Raw genomic sequence first — 25,101 nt, 5'->3', positions numbered from 1 at the left:
ATGTTCCTTCAAGCAGAGAAACAAACTGGATTGTGCCCCACGTTTGGGGCGAGTGCTTCAGCCACCACACATGGTGGAGCTAGGACAGGGCACGAACCATTTCTTTGGCCATCCTTTGGAGGATATTGGCAATCATGCCATCACAGAACTGTTTGCAGAAGCAAATCCAGCAGTTGTTACACTGTAAAAGGATTAAAAAGCAGCTATCTAAAGAAGTTCCCTGTGTCAGGACAGAGAGAGAAAGACCTCGTAGGCTAGGCTATGCTAAAAGGTCTCACACATGATGTAGGGGCTTAGCTGCTTGGATTTTAAGACAGAGGTACTTCTGTACAAGGCCAAAGGCAGAACCTACAGCTCCTGAGGAAACCTTATACCATTTATTGAAATATAAATGAAGATTAATCCTCTCCAGGGGTAGGCAAGATAAATGAGTGGGGGTTTTGAGGACTGCAGTAACTCCCACATGATGTACCTAATTTTCTCTTTGAATATCTACCTCAATCATTCTGTACCATATGCAATCACTTATGCTTTCTTCTGTACGTATGTATATATAAACTCAAGCTTTAGGGCATAAACCAGTGTTTAGCTTTATATAGACAAGAAAAGTTTCCTAATATTAAGCTGCCCATTATAAAAAACAGGATTATTAGGTGGAAGAATTTATAATAATTCACTATGGTGATTCCAGTGCTCCTCTTCTTTAAGACTTATTTTCATAACTCATCCAAGTAATACTTTCCTGCCTACGGAGAACTTTGCAAACCTTGCATTCATTTTCATTCACATTATTAGGCTAAAAGTATTTTAAAATCCCACACCACCCTGCTTTCACATATGAAAAAAAAGATGATTTCCACCTGGAAAACAATTTTGAAAAGTCTAATTTTCTTCCTTTGGCTGTTTTACTTGACAAAGAACAATATTCAAAGGGTATGGATATGTCCAGAATATATTCCCTTTAAACAACATCCCTTTCCCGGGGAAAGTGAAAATGGATACAAAGGTACTGGGGGGCTGAACTCACACACAGACACAGTGTTTAAGTGCCCTGACAATTTGTTCCTTACAGCTTCTGGCTCTGGGTTACTTCCCGTTCCTCCGGTGGATATTTTCTCCCGACTGCTGTATTTTACCGAGATACTGCATTTCTTTTGTTGTCTTTGTCTCTTTTCCAGTGCCTTACACTCTGAGATCATGTAGTGAAATGCCTTGTTCTGCTGGCACAGACCTTCACACTAACAATATAGCGCTGGCCCGGGGGTCTGGCAAGGGGAGACGCTGCTGCCAAGTGGGACAAGCCCAGTTGGAGACACCCAAGTCATTCCAGGCCTCCAGCCAAGGGGGCTGGGGAGTTGCTTTGTAGTCGAGTTGACGTAGCCACCGGTGTCGGGACCAGCAGAGCTGCCTGCCAGATTTCACAACTGGCGGTGCGGCGGTGCCTGAATGCCGTCGTAGGAGCCTTGCTGTGAGGGCAGGAATGGGGAAACGGAGACTGAAAATGGGAGTCAGTCACCCACGTCTCATGTAGTGGCGGACCCAAACTGCATTCAATGAACACACACTTTCCCTTATCAGAATATCTTCTTCGTCATACATGTGTGCTGAGATTTAGAGTCTGAGCAAATCATTCAAAGCTGTTAAAATTGGTATATTACAGATTTATGGGAAGCTTTTGCATCCCAGAACCGCATAAACCAGGAAAACCTAATATTCACCATCACAAAGCAAACTCTTGCTAAGTTCAGAATATCAAACACACAGGTACAACATTTCCACACATGACACTGTATCTGTGCAGCTGTCCTTGAGCACAATTAGACAAAGGAAGGAATCTGATTCCTCAGTGACTGAAATCAATGCGCCTGTTGCTATTGTTCCAGGGAGAATAGCACCATCTCCCAGGCAGGGCAGAAACTTCACTTTGAACTTCCTGAGTTGACAAGGGCTTAAATCAGAACTGTAACTTTACTTACTTTGATGTCATTTATTGTGGTTTAATACCCCTCTTTATTTATTTTTTTACAACCATGTAAAATATATAAAGAAACCTAATCTGTTAGGGAGGTGTATGAGAATTTACTGAATAGACCTTAATGGTTCCTTTATGCAGCTGTAAAACACAGGGAAGCTATAAGAGCAGTCTGAACTGGACTAGGAACTTTAAATGTTATATAAATTTATTTGTCATAGTCAAAGGTTTATTGCTGTAGGTACTTACCTTCCCCATTGTTTAACTAGGTTGTGTATTTCTCAGACATCTATGGTAAAAAACATGTTGTACAAGGAATTAAGGAGAGCTTAAAAGCAGGAATGAATAAGCCAAATCTGGTTTTGGAAATATATTATAAATCTGGAGTAACTTTACTGATATTAATGCATTTACACTACTGTCAATCCTGAACACTTGAAGTGCAAATATGGCTATGATAGAGTTAATTCCCCCCCAGGCTAATCTGCAATAATTCAGTGAAGCTGATGATAGATTTTTTCTTAATTTCCATCCATAGAAATCAAAGAAGACTCGGCCCCTAAACTAAGTAGGGTTTTCCACCTCACCTTTAAAGTATTAGCTATCTAATACCTTCTTGCTGTGTATTATAGATAAGCAGCTGAACAGTATTTAGCGAGTGCATATAGAGTCACAGGTGATGTGTTGCTGTAAATCAGAATAGCTCCTCTGAAATCAGCACAATCTGTTTTGATTCACACTGGCTGTAGCTCTAGCCCATGTACTCACAGCATTTTGCAAAGGTATGTGTCCACTGGGCCTCTAGCATTTCATGTTCTTCAGGTAGGCAATTTTTGACAACTTTAATAAAGCATCGTAGTAGACCACAAAGACATTTTTTAAATCATGATACGTCAAGCCAGACAAGGCAAAGCACAGTCCTACTGAAACAATGGTGTGATTAAATTTGGCCAGATACAACTCTAAGTGAGAAAATTCTGAATTATTTAATAATGCACAAATCATTGGTCAGTTTTAAATTAAGTAGAGTCAATGTCAGATGCTCTGTCTGAAACACAGAATATCAGAATTTAAGAAAGGATCTGTTTCAATTTTGTTAACTTTTAATGTTACATGAATTTGCGGTATTTGCCCATTTGTACTCTTGCAGGCACTGAATTATTAACACACTTCCATGGTTTTTCCATGTTTCTTTTATTAAAAGGAACAAAGGACAACAGCATTAAGAAAAATATTGAAACATACATTGTAATTTTGATGATTTATGACAGGTATTTGCTTAGTACCCTACCACTGTGACAATGGAAAGCAGTCTGTGGATACATATACGTATAATAAATGTATGTTCATATTTATACATGTGTGGGAGGAAGAATACGTATGCACCAGAAATTGTGTGTGTTTTTATTAAGAAAGGTCAGAATGGAAAGAATTAAGAGAGACCTCTAGTAACATCCATCTCTATTTCTTTCAATTTCCTGTTGGATTACCTTAACTATCTCTATGTTTTCTCTTCCATCTCAGTTAGAATGATAACTTAAGTTATCAGTAATAAGCCAAGGATGTAGTAAGATTCTATATGCTTTTCTCTGGGTGCTCTTTTTAATACATTGCCATTATCTGTTATGCAAATAAACAATAGAATTGGAAAAGCAATGTCATTTCAGTACAGTCCTTTGTGTACGGCAGGGAATTAGTATTTTATCTGTGTAAGTTCATTGCTTTTCCCTGTGGTGGCCTAAAGCATGCCTCAAATTGCACATGCATTTTCCTGGCAGAGCTATTATTTTGTGTTTGAGAGTATCTGGGTTATTAGCAAGCAAGTTACAGAGATGGATGATGCCAGTCAATGAGATTTCTGTGGAGGCATTAGCTCAGGTGGTGTTTCCATGGGCCCTGGTCAACTTGGAGAGGTACAGCTGAGTGCTGTACCAAAAAAGTCATCAAATATGCATAGAAAAGTTTCCTTCATTTTAAACACAAACTTTACTGGAAATGGTTATTTTATTTCAGTGTTCTTATTTTCCTCCTATTTGAAATCCATTATTTGTAGTTGTGTCGGTAGACTGATTCACAGGCATTGACATAGTTCTTTTCATTGTTAGACCTGATTGAAATAAAAATATTAAATAAGCGGAAAAAGTTGACATCTTTACTATCAGGTTAGACATTTCCATTTTATTAACATTAGGCATTAATAATGACATTTTTGTTAACAGATAACAGATGATGTTTGTAGTAGGGACTGTTAGTGTCGCTATTAAGTTTTTAATTGCTGAGAACTAGAATTACTCATGATGGATAACTTAGGTAGAAAATGTAAAGCCCAAGTCTTGCAAATCTTACATTCTAGGGGCTGTCAATAATTGCATTAAAGTTTAGCATATGTATTCATCTTTGTAAAACTGGCCCCTAAACCCAGACAATGGGGGTGAGGCAGCATTCATATTATTGTTGGAAATGTTATATCAATGATTTGTTTTTCATCAACTCCTTCCATCTGGCCCATCTTTCTTCTAATTGTTACTTAATTGAATACAAGCAAACAGTTGGTCCATTTTTCTTCATTATTTCATTCTGACACATTTCTATAAATGGGTTTTGTCTTACAAACATGGCAATAGCATAAATTACAAAGATGAAGCACGTCTGAAACAAAAAGTAGGAAATTTTTTTGTGTAATCTTTTCTTCAGCAGTGAATGCTATATTAAATGGCAACCAAAGATATTTAAATGAGAACCTAAATCAGGCTATTTATTAACTGCTTAGCAATAAACAAGCTTATAAACAGCATGAAATGATCACACCTTTAAAATCTATTAATTCAGCCATACATCCCTAAGAAGAGCTCCCATTAGTCATAATCACTGAATTAACTCTGTGGATACGTCTTTTTCCTCCTTTTCTTTGCAGAGAGAATGTGCCAATTTCATCAAGGTGCTTAAGGCTTACAACCAAACCCACTTGTACGCTTGCGGAACAGGAGCTTTTCATCCAGTCTGCACCTATATTGAAGTTGGAAGCCATCCTGAGGTAAACTATCTTAAAACAATATTTTTCTTTTTCCTCTTTTTAATCTTTATTGGTGCTTAGCCATGATCTCTTCCTGCCAAAATGCACTCTCACTAGTTTCTGTGGCTCAGCGAGTGGATCTGGTAAGACCTGCTCCTGAATCAGGTGCTGACGTGCTGATTGATAAATCACAGGAGAATCTGTACTTTTCTCCCTTACACAGCATCTTTCCCCCAGGGGCTTAAATAAATATAAGTAAGCGCATTCTACCTGGTTCATGAAGTTAAAAGCACTCTGGTTTTTTGGTCGGGGCAGATACCAGCTATAAGAAGGGTAGTTCAGCCTGCATGTATATTCTGGGGCCAACTCTGTCCTTTAGTCTCCTACCAGTCAGTACAGTCTGACACTGTGGCAGCTTTCTCCCAACTGGGAATTAAAATAGTGTCACACATTCCTAAACCCCACTTCTCAGATTTGTCCTAACACACTGACAGTTTTTCATATGTGACCTAGGTTTGGTTTCCTTACTTTTTAGTGAAAAATAAATCACTTTTCCTCTCTCTTTTCCCCCATTTTTTTTAAATCTGTGGCTTGCTGATTTTTGCTTAGTGTTGCAGAAATCTTGCAGTAGCTCTTGTACTGTTTTGTCAGTGATCGTCTTAACTAAATAGATAAGCATGGTCTTCCCTGGTGAAAAACACTATCACTCACAGAAATCAATGGGACTATGTTGGTTTTCCTGGCTGAAGATTTGACTAGAAAGTCTCTGTGCTCCATTTCAATACTTTTTCTCTCCAGAAAAGCCAATCTTTTATTTTCCTGTTAAGATGAGTACGTAATATAAATTAGTCCACTTTACTTTGTTTTCAGTCTGGCTTACCTGAGTATTGCTCAATGGACTGTTTCAGTTTAGCAACCAGACTCTTGATGTGTTTTCAGCAGTCACTAATTTATGGATATGTTTTACTGGTGAATCCATAGTTGTGTTCCTTGTAGCTTCTGTGATCTTCGAAGAACAGCTCTTTCAAGTTACCTTATGGTTTTGCAATTCAGGTTTGAACATTTCCCTGAAAATAAAGACATCATTGTTAAATGAATGAGGACTCAGTTATTTAAAAATCAGAATTCCTTCTTGTAGAAAAATTAACGGACTTTTTGAGTGTTGATTTTATAGTCTGGGAACCATTTTTCTCTATAAAAATGTCTTTTGATGTTTGAAGCATGAGCCTTTAAAATGTTCTAAGTATAAGGTTTTGAAGGGATGAAGGAGCTGCAAAGTAGAAAGGTTTTTTTCATATTCTTTAATGCTTTATTCCAGAATGCATTCTTGGCAATTAGTGATTGTCTCTTGACCACACACAGTATGTCATTGCTTACTGCATTAAACAGATTCTCTGCTTCCTGAGATCCATTTGGGAATTGGTAGACATATTAATTAACTCCAGTTCCGTAAGATGTGTGTCAATCAATTCTTGGCTATCTGCCAAGTGAATCTATCTGCAGAGAGATAGCTGGTATGAGGTCATTTACTTCTACATTTGGCTGTTTTATGACTGTACCATAAAACTAACACACACTTTATCAAGGATTTATAGAAAGGATGATCAGAGATGAGAGGCCAGATCCAACCTTGGTTTAACATTCTGGATTTTGAAAGTCTTGAGTCAATGATGTGTTTGGCCCTGAAGCTGAAAGAGGATGTTTGTTTTAGCTTCTTGTTAGCAGTCCCTAACTATAAACAAAATCTAAATTGTTGCTTTTATTGGTCATTTATGTAGTAAATTTGTTAGTCCCCCTATGCCTGAATCATTCGCATGACCCTTGGTTTCATCTTCGCAAACCAGGGAAGTCAGGAGGATGTTTATCTGAACTGCTTCGGACGCTTAGCTTTTGATTTCCTTTTCATGCTTAAGCTATGAGTGAAATCATCCTCACCTGCCCTTGCAGTGGCACAAGTTTCTGTATCCTCCGGACAGTCGTGCAGGAGGGGTCACTGCCTTCTCAGGCCAGGTGTGCCCATGCAGAGAGAAAGCAGGGCAGGCGGGAGGCAGCAGTAGCCACCTCTTCTCAGGCTTTGACAAGATCTAACAGTCAGCCTGGGTTCTGTCCCTTGCAAAAGTGAAAATCAGACAAATAAATGAATTTATTAGGTTTGCAATGAAAAATACTCTGGCCTGGTTTTGTCTTTCAGCTAGAGCCTGCTCCTTCCTTTCCCATACCACCTAGCCAGGAATTTCAAATGTGCGTCTCCTCCCAGAGCTGGGGAAGAGGAGGGTGCTTGATTGACAATAGCTATTAGAGACACCGCGAATGGGGGGGATACAATATTAACCCCCGCGCCCCTGCACACTGCATCTGTGAGAGCCAGATGGTTTACGTTGTCATGTCAGACAGCAGCACTGGACGTGTCAAAGGGCCATTGCTTCTGTATCATGTATAGTTTTTACCTCCCTAGCATACTAAAAAAGGTAGAAAGTATAAGCGAAGGCAAGCAGTTGATTTTGAGTTAAAAAATTGTCATCTAAAACACTTCCTGAAGATTCATTTTCTGCCACAACACTTGTGGAAAATTAACTGACTTCACCATCTGCTTATTTATTTTTCAAGCACTTAGAGAGGTAAATGTGAACTGATCAGGGGAATAGTCAGGGAATGTACCTACTGTCTAATAAGACTGCTTGTTTATGTGAGCTCTGAATATAACCCACCTGCCTTACTCCAGTGGAGGAAAGGAAATTAGTGTGTGCCAAACTGAAGAAGGTGGAGAAGTGAAATTTAAAGAAGAGAGTGGCAAGCAGTAGAGAAAACACTGGAAGCAACTGGAGTAGGCTGCAGGAGGCTGGAATATGGTACAATTTTTATGATTGGGAAAAGGAAATAAATTACTTTCTGTGACAGTCATAAAGTAATGGGAATATGAATTGTTATATCTGTTGAATATCTCTTCGATATGAAGCAGCGTATCGCAGCCCCACTCCATACTTGAAGAAAACCATTTCTAGTGATGAAACTAGGCAGGTCTAATTGAGTTTGATGAAGTACAGTATCAAAAATAATAATAAAAAGGTAAAAGGATATGAACAGCATGCTGTGCATCTGATTAAAAATGATCTGCGCAAAGGTATACAACCTAATATGTTGTGAATTACACCGCAGCCTAAGGAGTAAAGCAGACTAATCTTCGCTTAAATCCATTCCAGATGTGTAAGTGAATAACCACAGTATTTAGAGAGAAGAATAAAGTTAATGTTTGAATAGACTTTAAGCACGTAAGCCGTGAGTAAGCAGGCAAGAATATATTTAGAGAGAACGTAGCATGTGTATATGCAGAAAATACCTGAGGAGAGCCTAATTTAAAGCTTGAGATCATCCATTGCAGAGGCTATATTTGTACCTTCACTGAATGGGTCAAACTGGCTCATATGCAGATGTCTATATTGTACATGCCTGAGTTTAGGTGACATGACCTAATACAGACACTTATACCAACTTCAGGGATCTGGGGTTAGGCAGCATGTGGCATTCTCTCCACATAATGCAATATAATACAAGAAACCAATTACCAAACAAAACAAGAAAGTAATTAGTAAAGCTATGTTCTGCTCCCACTGACTTCTGAGGAAACAGGATTGGATGTGTAGGAATGTTGTACTTAACGGTTGCAAAATTGTATTAGTCAGATCTGTGCTCGAAAGGAACAAATCCAACTGCAGGGAGACACAGAGGTGCATTAAACCCACTAGAAAATCACAACAGGATGCAGAATGCACCTGCCTGTGCATGCCTGAGCAGGGGGAAGGAGCCCTGCTCCCTTTCCCCAGGGCTCCCTTTGGGGTAGTTTGTGTGAACCAGCAGGGAACGGTCCTGTTTAGGAAAGAACAGGATTTTCCATTTACTTAACCCTTACAAACAGGTGGAGGTAGAGAGAATGCCCCATAGAACCTTTTTTTTACCGCTCAGACAGGCATTGCAAGAGCTGTACAAAATTGTTTGCCAGATCCTCAGCAGGAATACATTAGGGTTTCTTCAACAGAGGTAAATCAATAGATGTTGTCTGAAGAACTAACCTGGCTTCTCTTATTGTCTCCTAATTCCAAATTTCTTGTCATGGTCCAACAGATTAAAACTCATTTTTAACTGGATGAACTTAAAAGATCTGGGATCACTTTACTTGCAGGTTATTTCTCATTCTTAATCAATAAAGAAGCTCTAAATTTAGTTCAGATTTATGATGTACATAAAACATTAAGTTACTGCATATGAAGTTATATAACACTACCACCTGTAACATATTTGCTTTTTCCGGACTCTGTGTATTTTAAAAATCTTTGGTTCAACTCATAAAATTTTGCTGAATTATACTCTCCACTTTTTTTTATCCCTTCTGTACTTCACATTAGAAGAGGTCCAGAGTGCATTTTCTAAGTAATGGATATCCTGTTCTGACACATTTATGCATCTTTCTTTCTTGTCTGTATATATGTCTGTATATATTGTATAACGCACATAGTGATGGAAGAGCAGGTTTTTTCCTAAGAGAGTGACTTTGAAGGAACACATTACTTGAAGGACCAGTGCTACTGCTCGTAGAAAACATGTTGTGTTTCATTATCTAATATAAAATTCAGGGTGAAACATTGACTTCAGTAGTAGCAGATGTGGCATAAATTGGCCTAACTTCATTGAAGACGGCCGAGCTGTGTCAGTTTACATCAGTTAAGATTCTGACCCGTGGTTTTTAAGTGAAACATTTGATCAAATGATTTTTTAAGTTAAGAATCACCTCAGGCTAATTTGCTTTCCATCTAATTAATTACACCTTTATATGGCATTTATATGCTTACCAAATACATAGAGAAAATATGAAGGAAAAGGATACTGTTAAAGGATTATTCTCATTTGTGATATAACAATTGTGTGATAGAGCTATTATTTGTGACAAACTAGTTCTAAGCATCACTATAATCACAGAGAAATGCCAATGAAGGAAGATACTGTAACAGCCTATTTTAGTTCAGAGATGCTTTAACCTTTCAAACCACTAGATATCCTGTTACTATAGTACGTTAAAATAAAACTCAAGAGCCAGATCTCTAGCTTATGTACAGTATAAGTATCTTTTAGAGCACTTCTTTCAATCACCTGGGTAGTTTTGCCATGGGAAAAAAGAAAACATCCCTTAGATGTTTAAAGGCTGATATACTTCACCTTGTTTCATAAAAAGCAGGATAATGATTTCTGCTATATTGGGAAATCTCAGGTACTGGACCTTTTTGCTGTACTGATGTTCCTGTCTGTGGAGGATGGCAGGTAACAGGATAGTCAGTGTTGGGCACACATCTGTCCAGGCATCTCACAGGGTCAGTGGCGAAAATTACAAAATAAAGGTGCTTGATTCCTCTGGAGGCTGCTGGGTCTGCAAACCATCACTTCTGCTGCTCCACATGACATCGATTTCCAGTCCCTTAGGCTACCCTGTGTGAAAACTCTTTGCATAAAATCAGGCTTTTCACACTGTCATGGTTTAACCCCAGCTGGCAACTAAGCACCACACAGCCACTCGCTCACTCCCCCACGGTGGGATGGGGAAGAGAATCGGAAGGGCAAAAGTGAGAAAACTGGCGGGCTGAGATAAAGGCAGTTTAACAGGTAAAGCAAAAGCCGCGCATGCGAGCAAAGCAAAACAAGGAATTCATTCACCACTTCCCATCGGCAGGCAGGTGTTCAGCCATCTCCAGGAAAGCAGGGCTCCATCACATGTAAACGTTACTTGGGAAGACAAACGCCATCACTCTGAATGTCCCCCCCTTCCTTCTTCTTCCCCCAGCTTTATATGCTGAGCATGACATCCTATGGTATGGAATATCCCTTTGGTCAGTTGGGGTCAGCTGTCCCGGCTGTGTCCCCTCCCAGCTTCTTGTGCACCCCCAGCCTCCTCGCTGGTGGGGTGGGGTGAGAAGAAGAAAAGGCCTTGACTCTGGGTAAGCACTGCTCAGCAGTAACTAAAACATCCCTGAATCATCAACACTGTTTCCAGCACAAATCCAAAGCATAGCCCCATACCAGCTACTGTGAAGAAAATGAACTCTATCCCAGCCAAAACCAGCACACTCACATGTACAATTTACCTCCACTTGTTAAAAAGAGTAAATCTTGGCATAGCTATAAACTTCCTAGCATTTTGGAACTATATAGTTTTATATACATTTATATGTAGCTATACATAGCATATAATTCTTGTTCCAAGCCATGATTCACTATGACATTGGTTGGGAAAGGATGTGCTACAGGAACTTTCCAATGACCCGAAGACAATATTTACAAGAGGAGTACAGGGAAGGGACAGAGAACATGAGAGTCCTTTCTCATAAGACAATCTAAGAGAGACAGTTGTTCTGGTAAGGTCTGACAAATATTTCTGTAAGGAAACCAGGATGTATTGTTGGAAGCTCTACACATTTTTAAGCACCGTCATGCAGAAGCATGTATTTCTTAGAGGCCGAGTGCTATGTCCCAAATGGCACCTCTTGTTATGTGGCATTATCTTATGATAAAGTTACAGAAGTAGGACATCATGATAAAGAAGTAACTTGATTCCCATTTAAAAGACTTTTTGAAAAACTCTATAAACCCCTTTGTAAATAAATATTAATCAGGTTCATGGTTAAATGCTATTATTTATGAAGGCCTGTCTTTGAATACACTGCAGATCTCCTTTGACTTTAGCTCTATTTTGAACACTTGGTTTGCTAAAAAAGAAGTTAAACCAGGAAAACTTAGATTTTTCAAAACTTCATCCTGTCATCCCCAAGCAAAATATAATTCTAATAAAAATTTATTTCCAGAGTAGATCCTTTAAAGTAGGACTATTAGGCTTATGCGATAATTTAACTGTCAGAATAGTTTAATTTATGACGTAAACTTCTCTCAACTGAATAGCACACATGGCAGCAAAGGCCGACATCTTTCCTACCCCTCACTGTTGGGAAAGTCTACACAGCTGCTATGGATATTTCATCCTCAGCAAAGTGAGACACTGAAGAGAAAAATTTTGAAACAGATTTTTTTCCAAGTATCTTATTTTAATGAGATAAGAAACGATTTCCTAATAAAAATTATAATGCATACTAAACTTCTGATGTAAACCACACAGTTAAAAGTATAATAATTTAAATTTGCAGCTAGTGTTCATTATCCTGACATACTCAATTAAGAAGGATGTGCCTTTATGACAGCTGAATATTTGACAACTAGCTGATCCATTTGATCCTCCATTTACCAACGTAAAGGTGTATTTGTAAGAATAGCACTATTCCAAATCATATGCATGCAAAGGATCTGACTCAGTATCTTAAAATTCAGATGCAGTACAAATACAATTTTTGGGGGGAAAGTATTTAGCAAAGGGGTCATGCTTTAATCATTGACAGGAAATGTGAACATCGTAGGTTTTCAGCTGTCATTTAATGCATTCAGTCCTGCCCTTGCATATTTCATAATTACACCTAAGCAATTTGGAATCTATTTATGTCTAAAGTGACAGAAAGTCAGTAATTATGTCTGAGGTTCACTCTGAGATTTACAAGTTGAACATTTACATGCAGGAAATGAAATCAAGTTTTAAACTATTACAAGTTGAAACAGTGCGGTTGGCTATTTTATTTCTTCACCTTTATTCCTCAGTCTACAGACTTAAATGGTTTAGGCAAAATGGAAGCAGGGTTCTTTAGTAAGTCATACAGAGGAGAGGTATAAGATATGATGAGAAGCAGAACAAAGACATGGAATTTATAACCACAAGGGCCATTTGTTGCACAGCAGAAACCACTAATGAAACCCCTATTATTCTTCAAGTCTGATCAGTTCAGCTGTTCAGAAACAAACTTTTGTTTAGGACTTGATAAATATATCCAAACTGCTATGGCAGACCTCCCAGTTTATTCTTCAGTAAAAAAAAAATAAATCAACTCCAGAACCATATTACTTTAATATTACTTTATACATATGTTTTAAAGAAAACATAAATGAAAGTCACTCCGCAGGTGATGTTCCAGCACTTTAGTTTGGTTTTAATTGAAAACTTCCCTGAGATGAGGGAGAACTGGTAAGGATATGGTCTGTAGAGAGTGTTGGTGTTTCCGTGGATCTGGTCTGATCACTAGAGACATGCAATGATACAAAATGAAGCCTGATAGCAGCAAGATCCTGCATATTCTCCTCCACTGTTGAAAAAACCAACTCACAAAAAGTAACTGTTAACACAGAATTTTTTTAGATTTTCTCAGTGCAAAAAGAGTCCAGTGTGAATGATAGTGTCAAATTTGAACCCCCTGCCTCCTAACGAGAGGAATCTATGCACTAGCATGCTTCCAGTAAGATAGCTGAGAAGACCATTGTTCCCTCACCATACATGGCTTTCGGCTTCTGTGGCTGAGAAGTGCTGGTTGATTACAGTGGAGAACTGTATACAGTATGCCACAGCTGAATGACTTCCATGAATAAGAAACTAAAGCCAGTCAACATAGTCATTAGGTTCAAAGAAATGAGTCTCAGAACTGTGGGAAAACTTTTGTTTATGCTGCTGGAGGGGAGAAAAAAAAGAGTGAGATAGAAAGAGACCTCCATGGAAGTAAATTCACGGAGTGGAGCGTACACACGTGCACATGCAGAACCGTTGAGTGAATTTTCACTTATACCACATGCAATGTCTTGCTTTGTGAGTCCATGTCTTAAAACCATGGGTAACCTTGAATATGCTCAGGTAATGAGTGAATCAAGTTAAAGACACTCTTAGGATCTGGGTTTAATTTCTTTTTTTAAAATGTGGGGTGTTTTTTCCTAGTACTAGTTGTCTTCAGTGGAGTTCTCTATGACTTATACTGGTGCAACTAAGACTGAGGTTCACTCTTCATTTGTGTAGTCACAGAAAAAACATTAATTTCTAGCATTGTTAGAGTGATGACTCAGAGTTTTGTGACTGCTTTAAGAAAATTAATTTTAGCAATGGCTACCAGAGGAGCTGAAAATACACCCACTGTTTGCATTTGGATGTTCATGATTTCTCCTATCAGTTAAAGGATGTGATGATGAATTATTTATTTCCACAATGTAAATATTCCCACTGGCACATGATTACCTTACTTTACCATGAGATGATACAGTTTTCCTAATTCATTACAGACTTTGATTATACTTTTAAGAGAGATGGCAATCATATTACGATGTTGATCCAATTTTCTGGGTGGGAATATTATGTTCGTTCATCAACAGAGCCCATAACGTTTCTAGTAGCACAGAAGTTCAGCATTTGCCTCTTGTTAGAGTAACAATTGAAAACATTAACCCAACTTCACAGTCATGCAACACATGCAAAATTTCATCCACACACCTCCTGAAACAAAAGACAAGTATGGCTGAATCCTTTGATCTCTCGACCAACATGGGGGAGAAAAAAATAAAATAACAAACCACCATCTGTTGGGAAAGCAATGTAATAAAAACAGTGGAAAGCCAGCCTATAGTATAGACTGACTTAATTGAGGAAATGACTTATAAATAGAATTATTTCTTGATTTAGAGGCGCAGGAGGAAGCAAAACTGAAAGAAGGAGTTACCGAGCTCAGATTTGGATAGATTAGCATCAAAGCAACATTATTCATTGTGGGATCCACGTCACAAGGCTCCAGTTGACAGGGGCTGACCTCATGAAGAAGAATCACATTTTAAGTGTGATTTCTGCCGCTGAAGGAAGTGACTGTATTGTGTTTGTAGCTCAGTACAAACATCTTGTCAACTAGTCTTTAAACAACCAAGGTCACGACACAGCAGGTTTTAGCTGTGGGTGATGTTCCACATACAGGCCACGGGGCTATGAAATGTAGAACAGCAGACTAACCAGTTATATTATATATTCAGACATGGGACCTAACCAAGAGCCTGTTGATGTTAACTAACTTCACTGGTCTTTGTCTAAATTTTTATGAGAGGTGATGTATTGTGAAGAGCCTTTCAGGCCTGATTTTTAAAGGCCGTAGGATATATTTAACTCTTGGAAGTTACATGCGAGTCTGAAAACACTGCCTATTTCCATGCTTTCAGACCAACCTAATATTTATAGTTTCTGCATGTTCACATTGTGTGAGCTTAATGGTACATCAGCATGGTGACTGGCCTGCAGTTAGTCCTCAGGGAGGCTGTGTACGGCCATGGTGCAGGCTTCTCAGCAATGATGGAGAGGCTCATGCCTAACCTTCTCCTCAAAATGTCCTCCTGATGTTGCTTCTGGCTGTAAGAGTCTCACTCATTCAGAATTCCCAGAAAAGGGGCATTTCCCCAAAGGAAAGATGAGAACACTCATGGATTTAAAAGCAATCTTTCAAACAGATTCAGGAAAGAAAAAAGTCACTTTCCACAATGGGAGGCCTCCTTGGTGTGCTTCCAAACTCCTTATACATCTCTTTCTTTCATCAACAGCTGCATTTGGCATGACAAAACTGGCTTCTCCACAATGATTAAATCTTATTTCTCCTTTGATAAAAAGCAGAGCAACTGCAGGTGAAGCTACTATTTCTGTGAGTAAACAGCAGTACATAGGTATTTCCAGCAGTTGCCTGGTGGAACAGGAAATAATTGTTCTTCTCCTGCTGTCTTGACCATCCCCATTTTTATGTACAGACTCATATTTATGTGAAAAAGCTTTCATAATACCTTCCAGATGCCTCCTTGCCTTTACAAGATTTTGAAACTGAGTTTCTTCTCTGCCCTGTGTTATACAAAGAGTGTCTCAAATTTGTTACTAAGTTCGTTCAAATCATAAAATTCCACTATTCCATAGTTCAGTAAGAAAATAATGCTAAATACTGATGCTTTGATTAGTAATTAGTACTTTGCTTCTTAAGGAGAGAATTTACTGAACCATGTAAGAAAGCGAGTAAGAATCCCATATATGCCATACACACAGAGAAGATGGCTGCAAGAGGAAGGATCTCTGCAAAACAAGAGCAGATACAGTTTAACCAGTGTCACTTTCTAACTTCGCTAAATACCTTTACAAAGGATAAAGAAAATGTTTTTTATCAGTATACAACCTCTCATCTTTTTGCATCACATGTTTTTCTGGCATAAGATGACACAGATAGATTAACAATCAGGTATTTCAAGATCTTAAAAGTCTTACAGGAGAGAAAATCCTTCATCCTTCTTTAAACAATACTTTTATGTGAATAGAGACCCAGTACAGCAATGTATGCTTGATTGCTGCAATAGTACCTGTCAGCAGGAAGAAAATCCAGTTTTAGGAATGGGTCATGGCTTAGACAGAGATTGTATTTTGTGCATGGAAGGAACATGGGTCTGTGCATAAAATTATCTAAAAATAACAGACATGAAAGCAGTGCATAGGCATAAATAATTATCTTCCTTATACATTAGTCCATATATCTTTCACCATGAAGAGTTAATCAATTTACTGCTGAAAGACTGTGGGAGATTAAGAATAGTACTGAAGCAGGCAGTCTTTTAAATATTTGTGTTTGTCCCATATGCCTACTGCTTGTGTGGTGCTGGAAATCAGACTAAGTGATCACAGCAACTCTTTCTGTCCTCAAAATCTAAGAATAAAACTTCTTGAAGTCAGTTGAGAAAAGAAATTATTTATTCTTCCATTCAGTCTCAGTTCTAGCTTACATAGTTTGTAACAACTTGCTTTCTGTTTGCGGCACTCAGTAAGTCTGTTTGGAAATGTGCTGGCTCCTCTTTGAGCTCCTGAGCACAAACCATACAGAATCTCTGTATCTTCCCTCAAAAACCGTTCCTGTGAGGGAAATGTACTGTGCCCTTCTGTTCCTTCCTTCACCTCTCCCTCGTTTATGTAAGACAAATAATTTAGTGACTATGACCTGACTCAGATGAAATACATACCTCTGACTCGTTCATGCCTCTGTGGACTTTGAGTAAATTAGTTATTTCCTAAGTAACTCATTTCATTGGAAAAGGGTGAGTAACTTTCCACCATTACTTGAGAATTCAAGGAAAGACGAGCTAATACCTGCTTTTTTCTTTCTCTTCAGCTTCTGTATTATTTGCCGTAGACAATTCACATATGGTTATTTTTATTTATTCCCAGAAGGAAACTTTGTTCTTAAAAATGTGTTTTTTCTTTAGCTCAGTGAGTCAGAAAAGAATGTGAGAAACACATTGGATGAAAAACCAGTCACCACTGGAAAACTTAGATAAAAAGAGGTATTGTGCAGAATGAATAAATGTATCATGATGAATTCATGCCTATTAGAATTGGCGGTGACTTGCTGTGTCATCTAATCTATTCTAATTTGTGTACATCTGCAGTCATCTACAAGTCTGGACTGTCTTCTCACCTGTAGTGATATAAATCACAACTAGTGATTCTTGCAGTGCAGCATTAATTTGCATTTTAATTATTTTGTTTTCAAATATTGCACAGCTAATCATAATTATATACATTGTCCAGCCCTAAGCAACTCTTTTCCTATTTAGTGTGTGTATCAAACAGTTCCGGAAGAGCTGTCATATAACTTTTCTCTGGTATGATTGCATATATTTTGGTTAAGAAATGCTACCTGATTTATGAAAATCTATGGATTCCTCTGAGTTGCAACATGGTCACACTCAGGGAGATATGTTAATAAATGTTCACAAGTACATAATCAGATAGGAACACAATACTCTCCATTAATGAAATATGATCCATAATGCATCTTGCATAGGAGTGCTAATAACTACCTTTAGGTTAAAGTGCTCAGATGTCACAGTATAACAATATCTGTCTTAGATGTGTATCATTACAGCAAAGTAATTAAAGGTTACTTAGCTGTTAAATGGTTACCTTGGTGGAATCCTTCAGTAATGTGGCTTCAAACATGCCTTCACAATGAAATTAATTAAACAAATTAAATATCAGCCTTCTATTAACCTATTTTATGTGTAGAATATCTGGCATATAAATGTATAAGATTGGTGGCAGAAAGCTGAGGACTTGAAGATATGCCCATTTGTTTTTAAACATAAAACAATCACCTTGGTTGTTCTTATACATAAAATAATGTTTATGCTATTGGGTTAAAAAGAACAGTGACAAAAATTGCTGAAGAGAAACGGAATGTCAAAATTATCATGGTCGCATTCCGTGTGCTGTGTGAGTGCAAAGCTCAAGTAGCACTGCTCAGGATGAGCGAAGTATTAAAATTCACTTGATCCTTTTCACGCCTCTGCGCTACATGGAGTTAAAAGCCTGGTAACGAGTGACTAGAGTTTTGCTAACAGCTCAGTCTGACTCATCAGAAGGATGCTTTCAGGGATTACTAGCTTGCTGCCTTCTTCTGTATTTAATATAAACCACACCAGGAAAGTTGAGCAAGCAGCTTGATCTGGATATAAACATTTCTCATCATCCATTCAAGTGGGAATATGACATGGGCAACACCAGTGATAGAGCAGAGCACTACAGAAATGAGAGAAATTTATTTTTTCCCCATAATTTCCATGCTGTACTGAAATCTCATTTCATAGATTTTGACTTAAAAAATAATTTCCTAGCATTATGCAAACTGGCAGTGACAAATACACAGTATATTCTGCTTTTTTCTTTGTTTAAAGAGAAACAATCCACTAGCTAAATAGATCATTCATCTGAGACCTTTTCATATGTAAGCAAGGTGTAAAGTTCAGATCTCTGCTGTCCTCCTGAAATGCTGGCCTTGCTCCAGGCAATGACATTATTCACATACCTTAAGTTTACCCTTATTTAAAAGTTTTGCCTGATCATGTCTTTTGACAAAACAGAAAAAAAGAAAAAAAAAATCTGTCTCATGCTGCAGAAATCTTTGCTCACAACACAGCTAGGAAAGTATTGGCAGAAGAAAAAGAAAGATGAAGAATTCTTGATAGAAATCTGCCTTTTTCATGCTATGATAGGTGTTTTTATACCGGTGAGATAATTAGCAGTGGTGGCACCATCTTATCGGTGATATGCAAAGCTGCTGCACATTTTGGTTGAGGATGACACCAACATTATGGGTTCTTCTCCAGTCCTCAGGCTTCTGCAGAGGCCAAGTGGTTTGGCCTTAATTGGTTTTGCTCTCTGCAATTCAGATTTCTTGAAAGATGAAACTTCAGTCATTGTCATGTGAAAATGATCCCATGTCTCCGGGCCAAAAAAATCCCCAGACAAGCTAAATAGCAGTGATGGAGCTATCTGTCCACTGAATAATCTTTAGATGCCCTTCAAAGACCCTCTACACACATAAGAGCCAAGCCTACAGAAAGTTATAACATGTAAGTGTAAAAAAAAAGAAAAAAGTCTTAATACCGGGTTTCTCAAAGAATTGGTCATTTTTCTGTGCTGCAGCTTCTCAGATAATACAGATTTTTACTTCTTGAGCACAGTAAAATATACTGATTGATTCAGCCTGATTCCAGACCTGGAAAAAGCTTTGAAGAGGGATTAGAAAAAAAACAGTCGAAGAGAGGAAGACTCTCTTCCAATGATTTCTTTTGCCCTGAGGTATGATTTATTTTTTTTAATTATGAACCGGTAAACGTGTAATCAGAAAACAAATGGCATTGATTACTTTTTCAAAGCAGTAACTCTCTAATTATTTCATCCTATACTTCCAGGTTGTTTGAAGTATGGAACCAACATGAAACCTGAAAGCTTTTTGCCATTTGTATAAATCAACATTACTTTCTGTAGCTAACATTTATTTACAAGCTTGCAAAGGGTTTCATAAGGGATATGAGTGCACCTACAATACAAACCATGTGTCAAACAGCAGAAAACTGCAGAGCAACAGTGCTGTTGTTTTTTCCCTTTACTTGATCTAAGTTTCATTTTCTGTTTGGCTAAGCATCAGTGGTCATGAAGGTGGTATATCAACAATAGTCATGGTGGCATATTCAATTTAATTATAGCTGGTTGAGGTGCTTAACTTAATTTACTTTTTCTGAATAACAATTTATTTTATTCTGTTTTAACAAACCTTTCTGTTTATGCATTTCATCATCTTTTGTTACAAGAAACAGGGATCTGGTTTCGTTACTCAAGTGTGGGAGTAATGAAAGAGTAAGTCTTCATCAGCCTACTGCTGCTATACCTAAGGTCTTTTCCTGGAATACTTACTGAAGAACAAATCCCTTGAAGTCAGCAGAGTTTAGTCTAGATCACGAATTTCAATTCCTAACTAAAAAGCTGTGAAATTCATACCAAATTTAGGACATGGAAAGATTGGGCATCATTTAACATGGAACAAGGCCACAAAGATTCTTCCAACAGGCATAACATAATAATAAATGATTCAGACACGAGTACAAGATTTATGTGTTCTCTTAAAGATTGGTGGGGATAAATAGAACAGTAATAGGGAAAGTTGACTTCGTTTAACCTCAATCAAGAAAGGGAGCCAAAAAAGGAAAGTTTGGACAAGGCAGTGGAAGTTTTGATCGTGGAAGAGCTCTCTGCATAACTTCAGCCTTGTCCATAAGCAAATTTGTGAATGTCTCACTATGGTAGTCCAAATCCCTGCACAGGCATTCTCATTTCCGTTAACGTAGTATTTCAGGTCTGGTTTTAGCTGCCTGAAAGTAACTGAAAATAAGCTGCTCTTAATCTGAGCTCGCTGTGTCGACATGGAGTGCATGTGTTTACTGGAATCTCATTACATTCAAACGTAGTGAGACAAGTCTGCAGATTAGTGCTTGCACTGAAAAGGCTATTTAGCCTTTCAAAGGATTTTGCAGGAAAGCAAGCTGGAATACAAGCCCTTTCTGCTTGTCATTTGTAGGTTTGTGAATTTGGCTTTTATTTCAGTGTGCAAATGTGTTTTCATGCAGACATTGAAAAGCCATGACCCTCTGTAAAAAGGATTACCTTGAAGGGAGATAGTAAGACTACAGTGTAAAGGATGGTTAATACAGAAATGCTAAATCTCTCTGTACAAAGATTATAGCCCAATAAATTTTTTAACTCAAGGTACTTTCCTGACATTATAAAAACAGTCACATATCAGAACCACAAAATAAAAGCCTTAAAGAGAGGGCTAAAAGAAAATAAAGGAAAATGTCTGTTATTTTTTGTAGAAAGATGATATAGAGTCCCTTAAAAAATGTGATTTATTTTAGCTGACATTGCAGCAAGTAGTTTAGATAACACTTAATGACTTAGATATTATTTTTACAATCAGTATATTTCATGGGGTATTAAAGATAATAAATAAGGAAATACTTTAAAACAGATAATAGAAGACAGTAAGAAAAGCTGGAGATTTCAGTTACTTATAAAAAGCCTGACATCTTACTCATATGAAGCAATGACTTACTCTCATGAGCCACATTAGCCATTTGAGTAAGAGGAGACAAATCCTGGTCCAAAATTATTCCTTTTATGGAAAAAAATAAAAAGAACAGGGGCGTTTTTTCAGCTTACACCTACAACATCTTTCTTATTTGTTTGTCTGGGTAGTAAGCAGTATGGTCAGAAACAAATCCAGACTTAACCCTTCTAAAACTTCCTGAAGAGGTAAAAGTAATATCCTTTGGGGTTAACTAGGATTTAAATTACTGCAAGAGTTAAACTGAAGCAAAAATCTTTTTTCATTGGTGGCTTTCTAGTTTTCACTTGTCTTGAGTCAGGAAAATACCACATTTGCAATAGCTTTTATGGATTTAAGAATACATAGTTACATGTTGTGCCTTAACAAGGACTATATTTAAAAACAGGCTTTCTTTAGTTTTGGACTTAACATACCAGAAAAAACAATTTCAATCTACTCCTGAAATTCAGCTACCTGAATTTAAATTTTCATATTTACATACCTAACTAGCAGAATGTAAATTAGACATCAAAGGCACCATATTCATGGGTGCTTATCTGGCTTAGTAACTTCAGTCTCATTTTCAATGGGGTGCTTAAGAATCTAAATGCCATTAAAAGTAATTGTCTCTAAGTTTCTTTGAGGAACATAAAGATGGAAGACGTATAAAAACAATAAAAACAAACTTTTAAAGAAAACATGTCTCCTCAATCTTTCCTGAGGCCTTGAATGGAAAAAAATTGAAAGGAAATTGAATATTGTACCTCAGAATAAACATTGAAACTGTTCATCATAATAATAAGATGTAACAATTTCTACTGGACTTCAGTCTTTTCAAGTGCTTCTAAGAATTCCTAAGAAATGCTTATTTCAAGTGAGCATACCTTATTTCAAAATTTCTAACGTTGGTCAATTCCAAACTTTATATACTACAGGCCAAATTCATTACTGACAAGATTGGTACCTATTAACTACATCATACTATAAGTGGGTTTTAATTCTCATGTTTCAAACTTATATTCTAGAAAAATGACTTTTTTGGATCTTCTACCTGAAAAAAAAATACAGGTATTTCTTTCAGTAGTCAGATAACTGCGATGAGTAGTTCAAGCTTCCCTACCTGCTTTTTTCTCTTTTGGGACTACTTCTAAATCACTTTGACTCCTCCAGGCTGACAAGACTGAAGTAAAATTTGAAAAAAGGGTATGAGAAACTGCAACAAAATTCACCCAAAGACTTCCTAAAGAGCAGGAGCAATGTTGTAGTAGAAGCCAGTATGTTAAGCAGGGAAATAGAGGTTGGATATGAAGGTTAGTGCCTGCTGTAAGGAGGATTAGCCATCTGATAAGAGGTGAGATGAAGAGAGCTATAAAAATAAGCATGAATAACTACCACTATCATTACATAGATTAAGGAATGAAACTTAATGCTGAATTTAGTTGCAATAGCTTAATTTTCAAATGATTTCATTAAAAAGAGATTGCAATATTTTTTCAAGAGATTTCAATGAACGTTGGGAGGCAAAGGGAAAGAATATAGGAGTTGCATATTTGTTTTTAAAGTTGCTTTTAAAGCCAAATCTCGGATGCACTGTGATCACTGGCTACTTTTTGATTTCTATAGAGCTAGGATTAGGCTTTATGTGCCAGTCTGTCAAATTTGAGCATTAATTACCTATGCATTTAAGTGCATGCTAAGGTGCTTTTATGAAAAGCAGTCTCAGAACCTCATTCAGAAGGAACTCAAGCAAATTATTTCATTGTTTTGGGGAGATTACTCATATATATGCAAAGTAAAACCAAATCTGAAGTCTTTCTGCATTTAGATGCTTCAAAAGGACAAACTGTTTTTCAGTTTCATAGGCTCTCCGTAGGCAGCACCATAGACGGGACACTCTGAAGGGGAAAGGGGGAGAGATTTGGGATTTCTTATAGTGTCAGGGAACACTGGGTCATGAAATGGAGGAAAAAAGACTGTGAGAAAGATGAATAGATGGCAACAGGGAAGAATGTTGGAGGATCTGAGACTTTCAGTATTTTACTCTTTCCAGGTATTAGATAATTTACTCCCTCCAGACTTAGATTACAGCCTAATTTCAGAGGGTAGAAGTTATTTTACCTGATTTAAATCACCTGAAACATAGTCAGTTATTATAGTTATCCAGCCTTATCCTTGGCTGACAGAAAGCACTACGCATCTTCAGAAATAGTGCTTATTTTTCACACCTAACATAGTATATCTGGAATGTTCATGACCATGAAATAAAAATAATAAAATAAAACGAGGCAGTCACTCAGAAGCAATGCATTTCAGAAAAGTTCCTGGATATCGATTTACATTTCTCTCAACTAGAAAGAATAAAATTATACAAATTGAATCCGAGAAGGGAACTCAGGAAGCAGTATGAAATTTCAGATAAAATTTAATTGTACAAGATTTGAGGCAAATTATTATCCAGCTTAAAACAATCCACACCAGCCCTCAGAAAAAATACGAACTTAGGTATGCTGTTAGACTTAGATTTTAATATTCAGACTCTTGACATGTAAGTCTACTAGAAGCATTTGGTGTTCTTCCTTAGACATTGTCATCTAAGACAGTAGATCAAATCCCCATGCTGAAAATTATAAAAATGGCTAAAAACTAATGTGATCGCAAGGTAGAGGTGCAGCAGAAAGAAAAAAGCATCTGGACATTTTAAGACAGAGCAAGTCTGGTCTATTTTACATCCTGTTACTGTCACTTCATTTTCTGTTGGCAACTTACACTTACTAATTTTCTACCAGGAATCTTCTACTGCCCTTTAGCTGCTTTATGTAGGCACGTATCCTCATCATGGTACAATTTGTAATAAGGGAGTTTTTAACTTCTTATATTAGTTAAGAAGATTAATGGTGCAGAATTTAAAACCTGTGACCAAAATTTGATGAAACGACTTAAAATGAGTAACATTTAAGATAGAAGGAGGCTTCTGAATACCAAGAGACAAAATCCAGACAGCAGGAAAGTAAGGTTAAACTATTCTATCTGAAGCCATTTCACAAAAAGAGGAGGAAATGTGTGACATATGGTATCAAGTGAGGCACTTGAAGTTGAGTCTAAAAATGTTTAAAAAGACAGCTGTAAGTTTGCATGATTAAAAAGGGAAAGGAAGGATATTATGATATATCAAGAAACAAGGAAGAGTTATGAAACCAGAGGTGGACTTGTTGGATGTTTGTTTGCTTTTCTTATCCAGTGGTTTCTAATGTTTTTATTTAATTTATCTTCAAATTCAACCTCCACCTCTATCTTCCGTTCTGTTTCTCCCAGTGACATCAGTGCTGACTATTAACACAAAAACTGGGTGGGTCTTTGAACCTTGAAACCAAATCAAAGAACAATTTAGGGAAAGAGATAATTACGTATCAGCTCTTCTTCCCTCCAATATGTTTAAACAGATTAGATTATTTTAATAAGTGTTAGATGTGATGGGAACATTTTAGAATAATATTGTCACGTGAATCTCCACTGACTGTATATGAATCATAAAAGTCAGTTAAGAAAACCCAAACTTCTCTCTCTCTGGAATTTTATGGTATGCATTATCTGATCTTGATTCTATGTTAAATGACCTATTTCTTTTTAATTTTTGTTTTTATGATTGTTTAGCTAATTAATATTAAGTTGTTTTAGAGCTGGAAATCTGTGAGAAGGACTTTTTGCTTCCACTGCTAGTTCTTGTAAAACTCAAGTGAATAAAAAACAAGTGGCTATTTGCATATGGCAATTCA

At 37.3% G+C, this 25,101-nt stretch overlaps 1 protein-coding gene across 2 annotated transcripts in view; it reads left to right on the top strand.

The window, feature by feature from the left end:
* SEMA3A (semaphorin 3A) overlaps positions 1–25,101 on the top strand; it is a 170,172-nt gene that overhangs the window by 63,779 nt on the left and 81,292 nt on the right. For both annotated transcript variants that reach the window (XM_050890696.1, XM_050890707.1), the window contains one exon: positions 4,887–5,006. In XM_050890696.1, coding sequence (XP_050746653.1) covers positions 4,887–5,006 — 120 coding nt within the window. The remainder of the gene's footprint in view (positions 1–4,886; positions 5,007–25,101) is intronic.

Source organism: Gymnogyps californianus, chromosome 1 (assembly GCF_018139145.2).
Source record: "Gymnogyps californianus isolate 813 chromosome 1, ASM1813914v2, whole genome shotgun sequence".
Lineage (NCBI taxonomy): Eukaryota > Metazoa > Chordata > Aves > Accipitriformes > Cathartidae > Gymnogyps > Gymnogyps californianus.
Note: the sequence above shows the minus strand (reverse complement) of the source record. Positions and strands in the feature narration are given on the sequence as shown.